General features: G+C 37.4%; 1 protein-coding gene across 11 annotated transcripts in view; it reads right to left on the bottom strand.

Annotated features, from left to right (window-relative positions):
• The window catches only part of Nrg (Neuroglian), a 347,573-nt gene that overhangs the window by 198,071 nt on the left and 136,679 nt on the right, over positions 1 to 12,823 (bottom strand). For all 11 annotated transcript variants that reach the window (XR_010952972.1, XR_010952974.1, XR_010952971.1 and 8 more), the window contains one exon: positions 8,785 to 8,914. Coding sequence is in view for 1 of the 11 variants with exons in the window: in XM_067783354.1 (XP_067639455.1) it covers positions 8,785 to 8,914 (130 nt within the window). In the remaining 10 variants the exon portion in view is untranslated. The remainder of the gene's footprint in view (positions 1 to 8,784; positions 8,915 to 12,823) is intronic.

Genomic DNA, 12,823 nt, shown 5'->3' with positions numbered 1-12,823 from the left:
CATTATCTATATCACAAACGCGACAAATTTGTGTATCGGATTGATTTAACTTACTTAGATTATAACGTTGACTGCAGTGTCCCGCATAGTACCCAGTTAGAAATCGTAAGTCCGCTCTGCGTAGATAAATGAGTTTGGCTGATACTCCCGTTGCTGGGGGTATAATGAAGATACTCCTGGAGGACAAGCCCCTTCGTGGACATTATCTACTGCAAACTTTTATTGCATGAAATGCATATGAAAGACAACGGAATACATGGAATACAACTGATACAGTGACTAAATTTAATGTGGAGAAGCTCTAAAGACTTACGAGTTTTTCGTGATTAGAGAATCTGGCGAGAAGTCGAGTTATCGATTTCTCGGGTTTCGAAATGCTCGCTTGTATTCGAGAAGAAATCGTAAGCTCTAGAAATAACTGTTAATGTTCGCGAGAAATGAAAAGAAAATAATTATTATTTATAAAAAAAATAATAAACTCGAAAAAAACTCAAAAATTATTTCTGAACTAAAAGCATAACAGACCAGATTTCACTGATCTTTTATTTCAAACAAATTAGAAGGTGAGAAAGAGTTTTTTCTAAGTTTTGCTTTAAAAGTTTCAACTGTTAAGGTCCCGAGCAATGAAAATTCTGCAAGCTATTTAAATTTTATAGGTCACATAATTATTGTTCTTTCTCTATTTTTAAAAACGAAAGAAGCGTCATCTTTTGTACTGCACTGAGTTAAAGAAAGAATTTACTTTATTTAGCTTGCCAACTTTCAGAAGCAACATGTGGTGTTAGCTAATAAAAAATAATCAAAAAAAATGTAAAGCTTTTATCTTAAGTAATGCCGTTAATATTACACAAACCATTTTTTTATACATTTTTATTTCTCCCACAGGTACTTGCTAAATATTTACTGTCTGTGTGTTAAAAATAAAACGCGTCGCTAGAACAACAACACATTTTCAATACACAGCATTGTTACTAAATCATTTTTTTTTCTTTTTTTGTTATTTTATTTCAACACATTCCACAGCGAAAAGCGCTGCTGTTGATAGACAAACAATAAAGAATGAAAATATTTTAAAACAAACAAGTAAGGAAGGCTAAGTTTGGGTGTAACCGAACATTACATACTCAGCTGAGAGCTTTGGAGACAAAATAAGGGAAAATCACCATGTAGGAAAATGAACCTAGGGTAACCCAGGAATGTGTTTGTGGGCCATAGTTCTATAGGTGGACGCCATTTCGGGATATCGCCATAAAGTTGGACCAGGGGTGACTCCAGAATTTGTTTGTACGATATGGGAATCAAATGAAAGGTATTAATGAGAATTTTAAAGGGAATGGTGGTAGTCGTATATGGGAAGGCGATTTCGAGATATCGACCAAAATGTGGATCAGGGTGATCCAGAATATCATCTGTCGGGTACCGCTAATTTATTTATATATGTAATACCACGAACAGTATTCCTGCCAAGATTCCAAGGGCTCTTGATTTCGCCCTGCAGAACTTTTTCATTTTATTCTACTTAATATGGTAGGTGTCACACCCATTTTACAAAGTTTTTTCATATTTGGTATAGAATTATGGCATTTTTTTCTTTTGTCGAAATTTTCGATATCGAAAAAGTGGGCGTGGTCATAGTCGGATTTCGGCCATTTTATATACCAAGATAAAGTGAGTTCAGATAAGTACGTGAACTAAGTCTAGTAAAGATATATCGGTTTTTGCTCAAGTTATCGTGTTAACGGCCGAGCGGAAGGACAGACGGCCGTCTGTGTATAAAAACTGGGCGTGGCTTTAACCGATTTCGCGCATTTTCACAGAAAACAGTTATCTTCATAGAATCTATGCGCCTACCAAATTTCACAAGGATTGGTAAATTTTTGTTCGACTTATGGCATTAAAAGTATTTTAGACAAATTAAATGAAAAAGGGCGGAGCCACGCCCATTTTGAAATTTTCTTTTATTTTTGTATTTTGTTTCACCATATCATTACTGGAGTTGAATTTTGACATAATATACTTATATACTGTAAAGATATTCCTTTTTTTTTGTTAAAATTTGACTTAAAAAAAAATTTTTTTTAAGTGGGCACATACAGGAATGGAGTAACGTTCCTGCCAAATTTCATCATGATGTCTTCAAAGACTGCCAAATTACAGGTTGCAAAACTTTTAAATTACCTTCTTTTAAAAGTGGGCGGTGCCACGCCCATTGTCCAAAATTGTACTAATTTTCTATTCTGCGGCATAAGGTCAACCCACCTTCCAAGTTTCATCGCTTTATCTGTCTTTGGTAATGAATTATCGCACTTTTTCGGTTTTTCGAAATTTTCGATATCGAAAAAGTGGACGTGGTTATAGTCCGATTTCGTTCATTTTAAATAGCAGTAAAGTGAGTAAGTGCCCAGGAACTTACATACCAAATTTCATTAAAATACTTCAAAATTTACTCAAGTTATCGTGTTTACGGACGGATGGACGGACGGTCGGACGGACGGACGGACGTGGCTAAAAGAATTTCTTTTTTCGCCCAGATCATTTTGATATATAGAAGTTTTTATCTATCTCGATTAGTTTATGCCGTTACGGGTTACCGTTATGCGAACAAAATTAATATACTCTGTGAGCCCTGCTCAGCTGAGTATAAAAATTTGTGATGCTAGGAAAATTAAAAAAAAAAAAAATTAGAAAAACTAAAAAGATGAAAAAATGTTAAGGCCCTTTAATTTCATTTTTTGTTTTGTTTTTAAGATTCGTTTATTCAGTCTATGAACACAAAATCTTACAGACTAGATACATAAATATAGCAGCCAAGAAATATTTAAATAACAAACATAACAGTACACATAAATAGGAGATAATGTCAAATTAAGAAAATATTAATAACCTGCAATGACGTCACAGACAAACATGACCAGCTGCACTGTTCTTCTTATTTCAAGTGATTGTAATTTGATAAGTTTAACCCGAGAGGAATAACATGGCAACGGATCAACAAAGTTTAAAGAGCATGAGGCAAAGCGAACAAACTTTCTTTGAACTTTTTCCACCCTGGCTGAATGACTGCCATATAATGAAAACATATTCTAATTTAGAGCGCACCAAAGAGATGTACAGGGCTTTCCTTGTATAAGGATCACTAAAATGTTTTGCATAACTGTGAAGGAAAGATAGATTTCTGTAGGCCTTTGGCAGGACATAGCAGATATGGTTATTGAAGGTGAAGTTGGAGTCAAAGGCAACTCCTAGCTCAACATATTCGCCGGCCGCCTTAAATTTCATCGGATGAGGAATGGGAGCGGGATGATTTCGAGAATGACACAGTGAAGCACTTTTTCACATTGAGGAAAATATTGTTGGTACGGCATCAGTCAACCAGATTGTTAAGGTCGTTTTGCAGAAGGGAGGCATCCGAAGGGGAATTGATTCTAAGGAAGAGTTTAAGATCGTCAGCATAGAGAAGGAAACTAGAGTTTTTGAAGCAGAAACCAATATCATTAGCAAAACGCACAAACAGGAGAGGAACAAGAATACTGCCCTGGGGTACTCCAGATGTTGCGACAAAAGAGTGAGACTTGATATTTTCAATTTCAACAGACATGAGCCTATTCGTTAGGTAGGATACTAACCAATGGAAGCCAATACACTCACGCTTATATGAGAGGATATGGTGGGAGGCCAAGTTAGTGACAGTAGAGCGTCCCGCAACAAAACCATGTTGGTTGGGTTCAACGATGCTCTTAACGATAAAAGATAGTTTCTTCTTTATAATTGTTACGGATGACTTTGAATAGTTTATTTAATAATAAATAATGGAATTATAATGAAATTGATATACAAATAGTTTTAATGCAAATGATATTTAATGTTCTTTGTTGTCCGCTCGTGATCACGTTCGCCTTGTTCAACCGTTCAACACCAACTAACTAGCGATGACATTTCTCACTCGTTGGCGATGGCATAATTTTTTCGAAAAGTTTTGAACAAGCAGTAAGCTTTGCAATAGGCCTAAAACTTGAGATCTCATTTTTGTTTCCGGCTTTAAAAATCGGAGTTATCGAAGCTGACTTCCATCTATCAATGAAGATACCCGAAGACAGAGATAGGCTAAGGATATAATAAAGAGGACACACAAAGATAAGCTGCAATGCTTCAGAACATAGGCACAGAAAGCATCACTGTCGCATTTCAGCGACGGATTTTCGCTGGTGAATGTATTGAAATAAAAACAAGTAAGGAAGGCTAAGTTCGGGTTAACCGAACATTACATACTCAGCTGAGAGCTTTGGTGACAAAATAAGGGAAAATCACCATGTAGGAAAATGAACCTAGGGTAACCCTGGAATGTGTTTGTATGACATGGGTATCAAATGGAAGGTATTAAAGAATATTTTAAAAGGGAGTGGGCCAAAATGTGCACCATTTTGGTCGATATCTGGAAAACGCCTTCACATATACAATTACCACCACTCCCTTTTAAAACTCTCATTAATACCTTTAATTTGATACCCATATCGTACAAACTGATTCTAGAGTCACCCCTGGTCCACCTTTATGGCGATATCTCGAACAGGCGTCCACCTATAGAACTAAGGCCCACTCCCTTTTAAAAATACGCATTAACACCTTTCATTTGATACCCATATCGTGCAAACAAAGTCTAGAGTCACCCCTGGTCCACCTTTATTGCGATACCTCGAAAAGGCGTCCACCTATAGAACTAAGGCCCACTCCCTTTTAAAATACTCATTAACACCTTTCGTTTGATGCCCATATTGTGCAAACAAATTCTAGGGTCACCCCTGGTCCACCTTTATGGCGATATCTCGAAACGGCGTCCACCTATGGAACTAAGGATTACTGCCTTTTAAAATACTCATTAGCACCTTTCATTTGATACCCATATCGTACAAACACATTCTAGAGTCACCCCTGGTCCACCTTTATGGCGATATTTCGAAACGGCGTCCACTTATAGAACTAAGGCCCACTCCCTTTTAAAATACTCATTAACACCTTTCGTTTGATGCCCATATTGTGCAAACAAATTCTAGGGTCACCCCTGGTCCACCTTTATGGCGATATCTCGAAACGGCGTCCACCTATGGAACTAAGGATTACTCCCTTTTAAAATGCTCATTAACACCTTTCTTTTGATACCCATATTGTACAAACAAATTCTAGGGTCACCCCTGGTCCACCTTTATGGCGATATCTCGAAACGGCGTCCACCTATGGAACTAAGAATTACTCCCTTTTAAAATACTCATTAACACCTTTCATTTGATACCCATATCGTACAAACGCATTCTAGAGTCACCCCTGGTCCACCTTTATGGCGATATCTCGAAAAGGCGACCACCTATACAACAACCACCACTCCCTTTTAAAACCCTCATTAATACCTTCAATTTGATACCCATATCGTACAAACGCATTCTAGAGTCAACCCTGATCCACCTTTATGGCTATATCCCTAAATGGCGTCCACCTATAGAACTATGGCCCACTCCCTCATAAAATACTCTTTAATGCCTTTCATTTGATACACATGTCATACAAGCACATTCCAGGGTTCCCTCGGTTCATTTTCGTACATGGTTATTTTCCCTTATGCTGTCACCATAGCTCTCAACTGAGTATGTAATGTTCGGTTACACCCGAACTTAACCTTCCTTACATGTTTTTTGTTAAAATTTGACTTTTAAAAAATTTTTTTTTTAAAGTGGGCGTATTCGTCATCCGATTTTGCTAATTTTTATTTAGCACACATATAGTAACATGAGTAACGTTCCTGACAAACTTCATCATGATATCTTCAACGACTGCCAAATTACAGCTTGCAAAACTTTTAAATTACCTTCTTTTAAAAGTGGGCGCTGCCACGCCCACTGTCCAAAATTTTACTAATTTCCTATTCTGCGTCATAGGGTCAACACACATTCCAAGTTTCATCGCGTTATCTGTCTTTGGTAATGAATTATCGCACTTTTTCGGTTTTTCGAAATTTTCAATATCGAAAAAGTGGGCGTGGTTATAGTCCGATTTCGTTCATTTTATTTAGCGATCTGAGATGAGTGCCCGGGAACTTACATACCAAATTTCGTGTTTACGGACGGACGGACTGGTATGGCTAAATATATTTCTTTTTTCGCCCAGATCATTTTGATATATAGAAGTCTATATCTATCTCGATTAGTTTATGCCGTTACGGATTACCGTTTTGCGAATCTGTGAGCTCTGCTCAGCTGAGTATAAAAAATAAAAATAAAAACAAGTAAGGAAGGCTAAGTTCGGGTGTAACCGAACATTACATACTCAGCTGAGAGCTTTGGAGACAAAATAAGGGAAAATCACCATGTAGGAAAATGAACCTAGGGTAACCCAGGAATGTGTTTGTATGACATGGGTATCAAATGGAAGGTATTAAAGAATATTTTAAAAGGGAGTGGGCCATAGTTCTATAGGTGGACGCCTTTTCCAGATATCGCCATAAAGGTGGACCAAGGGTGACTCTAGAAAGTGTTTGTACGATATGGGTATCAAATTCAAGGTTTTAACTAGGGTTTTAAAAACGAGTGGTCCCTAGTCGTATATGTGAAGGCGTTTTCGAGATATCGACCAAAATGTGGACCAGGGTGAGCCAGAATATCATCTTTCGGGTTCCGCTAATTTATTCATATATACAATACCACGAAAAGTAATCCTGCCATGATTCCAAGGGCTTTTGATTTCGCCCTGCAGAACTTTTAAAATTTCCTCTGATTAATATGGTAGGTGTTACACCCATTTTACAAAGTTTTTTCCAAAGTTATGTATACTTTGCGTCAAAAAACCAAACCAATTATCATATTTCATCCTTTTTTCCTATTTGGTATAGAATTATCGCAATCTTTTCATTTTTCGAAATTTTCGATATCGAAAAAGTGGGCGTGGTCATAGTCGGATTTCGCCCATTTTTAATACCAAGATAAAGTGAGTTCAGATAAGTACGTGAACTAAGTTTAGTAAAGATATCTCGATTTTTGTTCAAGTTATCGTGTTAACGGCCGAGCGGAAGGACAGACGGTCGACTGTGTATAAAAACTGGGCGTGGCTTCAACCGATTTCGCCCGTTTTCACAGAAAACAGTTACTATCGTAGAAGCAATGCCCCTACCAAATTTCACATGGATTGGTATATTTTTGTTCGACTTATGGCATTAAAAGTATTCTAGACAAATTAAATGAAAAAGGGCGGAGCCACGCCCATTTTGAAATTTTCTCTTATTTTTGTATTTTGTTGCACCATATCATTACTGTAGTTGAATTTTGTCATAATTTACTTATATACTGTGAAGATATTAAATTTTTTGTTAAAATCTGACTTTTAAAAAAAAATTTTTTTAAAAGTGGGCGTGTTCGTCATCCGATTTTGCTAATTTTTATTTAGCACACATATAGTAACAGGAGTAACGTTCCTGCCAAACTTCATCATGATATCTTCAACGACTGCCAAATTAGAGCTTGCAAAACTTTTAAATTACCTTCTTTTAAAAGTGGGCGATGCCACGCCCATTGTACAAAATTTTACTAGTTTTCTATTCTGCGTCATAAGGTCAACCCACCTACCAAGTTTCATCGCTGTATCCATCTTTGGTAATGAATTATCGCACTTTTTCCGTTTTTCAAAATTTTCGACATCGAAAAAGTGGGCGTGGTTATAGTCCGATTTCGTTCATTTAAAATAGCGGTCTGAGATGAGTGCCCAGGAATCAAAATACCAAATTTCATCAAGATACCTCAAAATTTACTCAAGTTATCGTGTTCACGGACAGACGGACGGACGGACATGGCTAAATGAATTTCTTTTTTCGCCCAGATCATTTTGATATATAGAAGTCTATATCTATATCGATTAGTTTATGCCGTTACGGGGTACCGTTATGCGAACAAAGTTAATATACTCTGTGAGCTCTGCTCAGCTGAGTATAAAAAAAATCAGGAGAAAAAATACGTAATATAAAAGCAGATCAGAGAACAAAATAAGAGGTAGAGCTAAACAAAATTCAAATAAATTCTCAAACTAGCAAGATTTTTTACTTGCTAATGCCTACACGTGTCGGCTTTAAATAGAAAACTATTTTGGATTGTTAAAAATTCCTTTAATTAACATTTTTTTTTTCTATTTTCGTAAAAATGTATAGATTATTTTACACCTCACTACTGCCCGCAAAAACTGCGAAGGCTTAAATGCTTTATATTGTTATTCGCAACTTATTTTGGCAATATCTGGCGCCCAAATGCCTTCCGCCCTACATCAGAACATCAGAATTACAAAAATTTTTTACCACTTTTAGAGTTATGCGGTTAATTATGTTTATTTAGTTAATTGATATTTATTCGTAAACAAATATATTATATACGAGCTGTACCCGTGCGCATCTTGCGCAACCAATATAAAAGTCTCTTATCAAATATCAACAGAAATCAGCTGTTATATCAATCAATTAAAACATACAGCTTGCGCTGTCATCTGGCGTATTGGAGGAACTGCCGGTAATGCAGTGCAAATATGCATAATAGTGCCAATAGATTTCTTTGTGTGCTCACAATCGTTTATTTTTAACAAATTATTTTAATAAAATATAGCTAAACAAAAGCACTACGACCAAAATCTTCATCTTTACAACCAAAACGTTATTTATAGATTTGGATTCGAAATAAGAGCGAAAAAGGGACCCGTACAAAAAAAACACCAATTAGGAATAATATATATGATTTATAAGAAAAAAATGCTGTAATTTACCTTGGATCAGGTTTTCCTTCAGCCTCACACTCAATTATGAATGGTTTATCGCTTTCCTTATTTTGTACGGCTACTTTGAAGAGCAGTTCATCTGTGGGCGGTTGTTTGATAATACGAGGCGGTGAATTTACTGAAAATGAAAAATATGTGAAATTGCTTTATTAAAAAAACCAAACACACAAACACTACCAAATCACATGAAAAGACGGATACCGATGCGTATACGTAACATTTTTTTGTATGACAAAGCTTTTTAAAAATTACCCACATGACAAAGTTAAGATTCGGGTAAAATTGTTATGAGCCTTTGGGGGTACTTGAGGTAGATGAGTTGACAGCTTGGACAACTCCAGGTGATAACCTGGCGAGGATCTACGATGACAACAAACTCCTAACAGAGCTCTACCTTGTATGGCAGGATAAAATTGCTTCAGAAAATTATATAAACCTTTGTACGTTGAAGACATCGAAAATTATGGGCCTGCTTTAAATAAGGCGGATATGTGCATTGTTGGGTATGAACTCAGTACGCACTGGTACTGACACCTTTTTGTTCTGATCGATTTTTGTCGCCTCTTACTGCAAAGGCATGCCAAAATGTCTTATTATGATCCTTAACCCGCCTCCTAACGATTACATAGTTAGTTAAACATGACTCACGATCGGGTCGCATCGCCCAAATAGGTGTATCAGGTCAAGAAATATATAGCCGGCAAGGGGATAGTTGCTAGATGAACGAGATGATTTTTTGAATGATTTTCTAATATCAAGTTGACACTGCATATGTTATAACGGCTATTCCACTTCTTTAACTTTCCCTGCTTTGAAGTCGATCCGGGGGAGGGGAAGTAGGTCTTAATATAGTTACTCAATTCAAAAAATTTCAATTAGAACAAAATTTTGCTAAGCAGGGTCGCCGCTGGGCATTGTTTAGCAAGCACTCCGAGTGTATTTCCGCCATGAAACACTTCTCAGTGAAAACTCATCTGCCTTGCAGATGGCGTTCGAAGTCGGCGTAAAACAAGTAGGGCCTGTCCCGCCAATTTGTAGGAAAAATTAAAAAGGAGCACGGTGCAAATTGGAAGAGAACCTCGGCCTAAAATCTCTTCGGAGGTTATTGCGCCTTACATTTATTTATTATTGGAGCCAATTAAGTCGCTTAACCGTTTAAACAGTAATGGCCGTCCAAAAATGCGCGCCAGTCGCTTCTGCGCTCTGCCAACTGGCGCAAACACCAAAGGAGTTTAAATCGTTTTCCACCAGATTTACAACCAAAGACCACGTATCAGGAACTACAATCGACTGCAATTTAAATTCGAGACTATAGATTGATAACTATGAATGCACGTCGAGGCAGTGGCGTGACTGGTTCGTATCTATAGCTGTATAGTATGCTGGAAACCTCTTTGCAAGAAGTACAATAATGGCTTTAGCTTACCAACGCCAGTCCTATTATAGTTTTTTTTAAATCACAAATCTTTGTAAACTGACAAGTTTGTTGACAGCAACAGTTAACCATTCGAGAACCGGAGCATAAGTGGTAAAATAATCATCATCTGTCACATCATCCCAAGTAGCAATCAAAATCCCAGCTGCTCTACAAGCTAACTCAAAGTTGACCTGGCAGATCCCGGGATATTTTTAAAAACAACTTGGTCTGTGAATGAGACCGCTCGCCCCAACTGAATATATTCCAATGTATAAGATGCAGAACAAATTATAAAACAATAAAAAAAATTTACCGGAAAAAGTACTCGCATTCCGAACCCCAAAGCTAAAATATTGTAACGAATTTTGGGAAATTCCGCTTATTTGAAATCTTCGGCCAACGTTCGAATCGCTATACTGTTGATTAAATCACTCCAAGATTCTATATTACAAAATGGTCTTTCTTAGACTACTTTGGGAGTAGTACAATTATACTTCACTTTGCAACTGATAGCGTGTTTAAATCAAACTGATTAGTTATTAATCAGCTTGTACCGCATCTAGAATTGCTGTATCTCCTGTTTAGTAAGTGAGCTATGTACATATATGCGTGTGTATGTGGGAGTAACAACTTCGGCTGATGACCACATGTGTGTGTGAAATATTTCTTCGTTGCCTTGTATGTATGTGTGTAAATGAAATGAATGACTGATGTATTCATTTACACAAGTGTGGCTTGCTTCATGTTTTGTTGTTGCGTGATTATTTACTAACAGCCTAGTGATGTCAACATTCGCCACAATATGGTCACTTGAGCCGGAAGTCACAGGTACTGCATGATTTTGATCAAGGGATGAAGGTTTCTTGCAAGGCTTTCAATGGACAAGTCGAAAGCTTTCCGACAGGTGGCAAACCCAGTGCACCACCCATTTAATCGCTTTATTTATAAATACCAGCATTCTATCTCTCCATTCGAAAATCATCCACATCCAAATACTATTCTGATTTCAGCGTCATGTAGTACAAGATCAACATTTTCCACACCTCCACAAAAAAATTTGACCCCCTGCACCATGACTTAGTTAATTGGCCTACTTTTCATTGAGCAATTGTGGACATACAAATGAAATTCATTTAACTAATACTACATTTGCTTGCTAATGTTTAAAAATAAAAGTCTGCGATTGTGAGTACTGGTGGGTAGTATGAATGTTTGTATGAATGTGAACAATGACCGCATTTCCAATTGACTGCCCGTCTTTTTTTCATCGCTTCTCCGTTATAACCAAAAATGTAAATACAGATGCAAGTATGTTCTATTTGGAATATATGCTAGTTTATATTTAACACCTTCTTGCACAAAAGAAACGCAACAGCAAAAAAAACTACGCGCCTATATTTTTAGACACCTGTTGTGTAGTATTTAGTTGAGGTACACAGAATCGAACGAGCTGGATACCCTGTAGAGAAAAGACTGTGTTAATTATTAGTTAGTGCGAGTATGTTATGACCATTGTTATCATTTTTACACCTATAAGTTGCTATACCACGCGACTATCACGAAGTCAGAATAGCAACAAGCAGATTAAAAAATAACAAGGTCGCGGGCGCTGATGGATTGCCAGCGGAGCTTTTCATATACGGCGGCGAGGAGATGGTAAGGCTCATGCTTCGATTTCCTTGCAAAATATGGTCGAACCAGTGCATGGCCGACGATTGAAATCTAAGTATTCCTTGCCAATTTCACACGAAGTGGGGCCCTGCAAACTGTACCAACTATAGCGGAATCAGCCTTTTTGGTATCGCATATACGGTCCTGTCAAGCGTGTGCGAAAGATTGCAGCCCACCGTGAAACAGCTGATTGGACCTTATAAGTGCCACGTCAAACCTCGTTAATCTTCCGTCGACCAGATTTTCACAATGCGCCAAATCTTGGAAAAATTCTGCGAAAAAAGAATCGATACACATCACCTCTTCGTCGGTTTAAAAGTTGCTTTCGACAGCACGAAAAGGAGCTGCCTACATGATGCTATGTCTTAATTTGGGTTCTCCGCAATACTTATACGGCTGTGCAAAATGGAGTTGAGCAACACCTTCAGCTCTGTGAGAATTTGGAAGGACCTCTCCGTGCCGTTGGAAACTAAACGAGGTTTCAGGGCCCGCTATCGTGCGATTTCTTTAATTTGATGCTGGAGAAAATTGTACTAGGTAGAACTTACCTGATATGGCACAATATTCTATAAGAGCGTTCAGTTACTTGCGTATGCTGATCACTTTTACATCATCAGCCTGAACACCAGCACTGTAAATTCTGCTTACTCCAAATTGGAAAAAGAAGCGGAAAAGATACGTTTGAATACGCCACTGTTGGCAGCCATAATTTTAAAATACTGTGAAGAATATTATCACTAACCGATACTACCATCACTAAGCCAATACTAATCAGCCACTCGTATGCACGTAAACAAGCAAGGGAGAGATACTCATAAACACATGTAATCATCAGCGAAGTAGTACTCACATATATACTCGGTTGTTAAGTGAAGTATAGTTGTGAAGTATACTTACACTACTCCCAAAGTAATGTAATAAAGACAATTTTGCATTACT

This window comes from Eurosta solidaginis, chromosome 4 (genome assembly GCF_040869045.1).
Source record: "Eurosta solidaginis isolate ZX-2024a chromosome 4, ASM4086904v1, whole genome shotgun sequence".
In the NCBI taxonomy this organism is placed as follows: Eukaryota; Metazoa; Arthropoda; class Insecta; order Diptera; family Tephritidae; genus Eurosta; species Eurosta solidaginis.
Note: the sequence above shows the minus strand (reverse complement) of the source record. Positions and strands in the feature narration are given on the sequence as shown.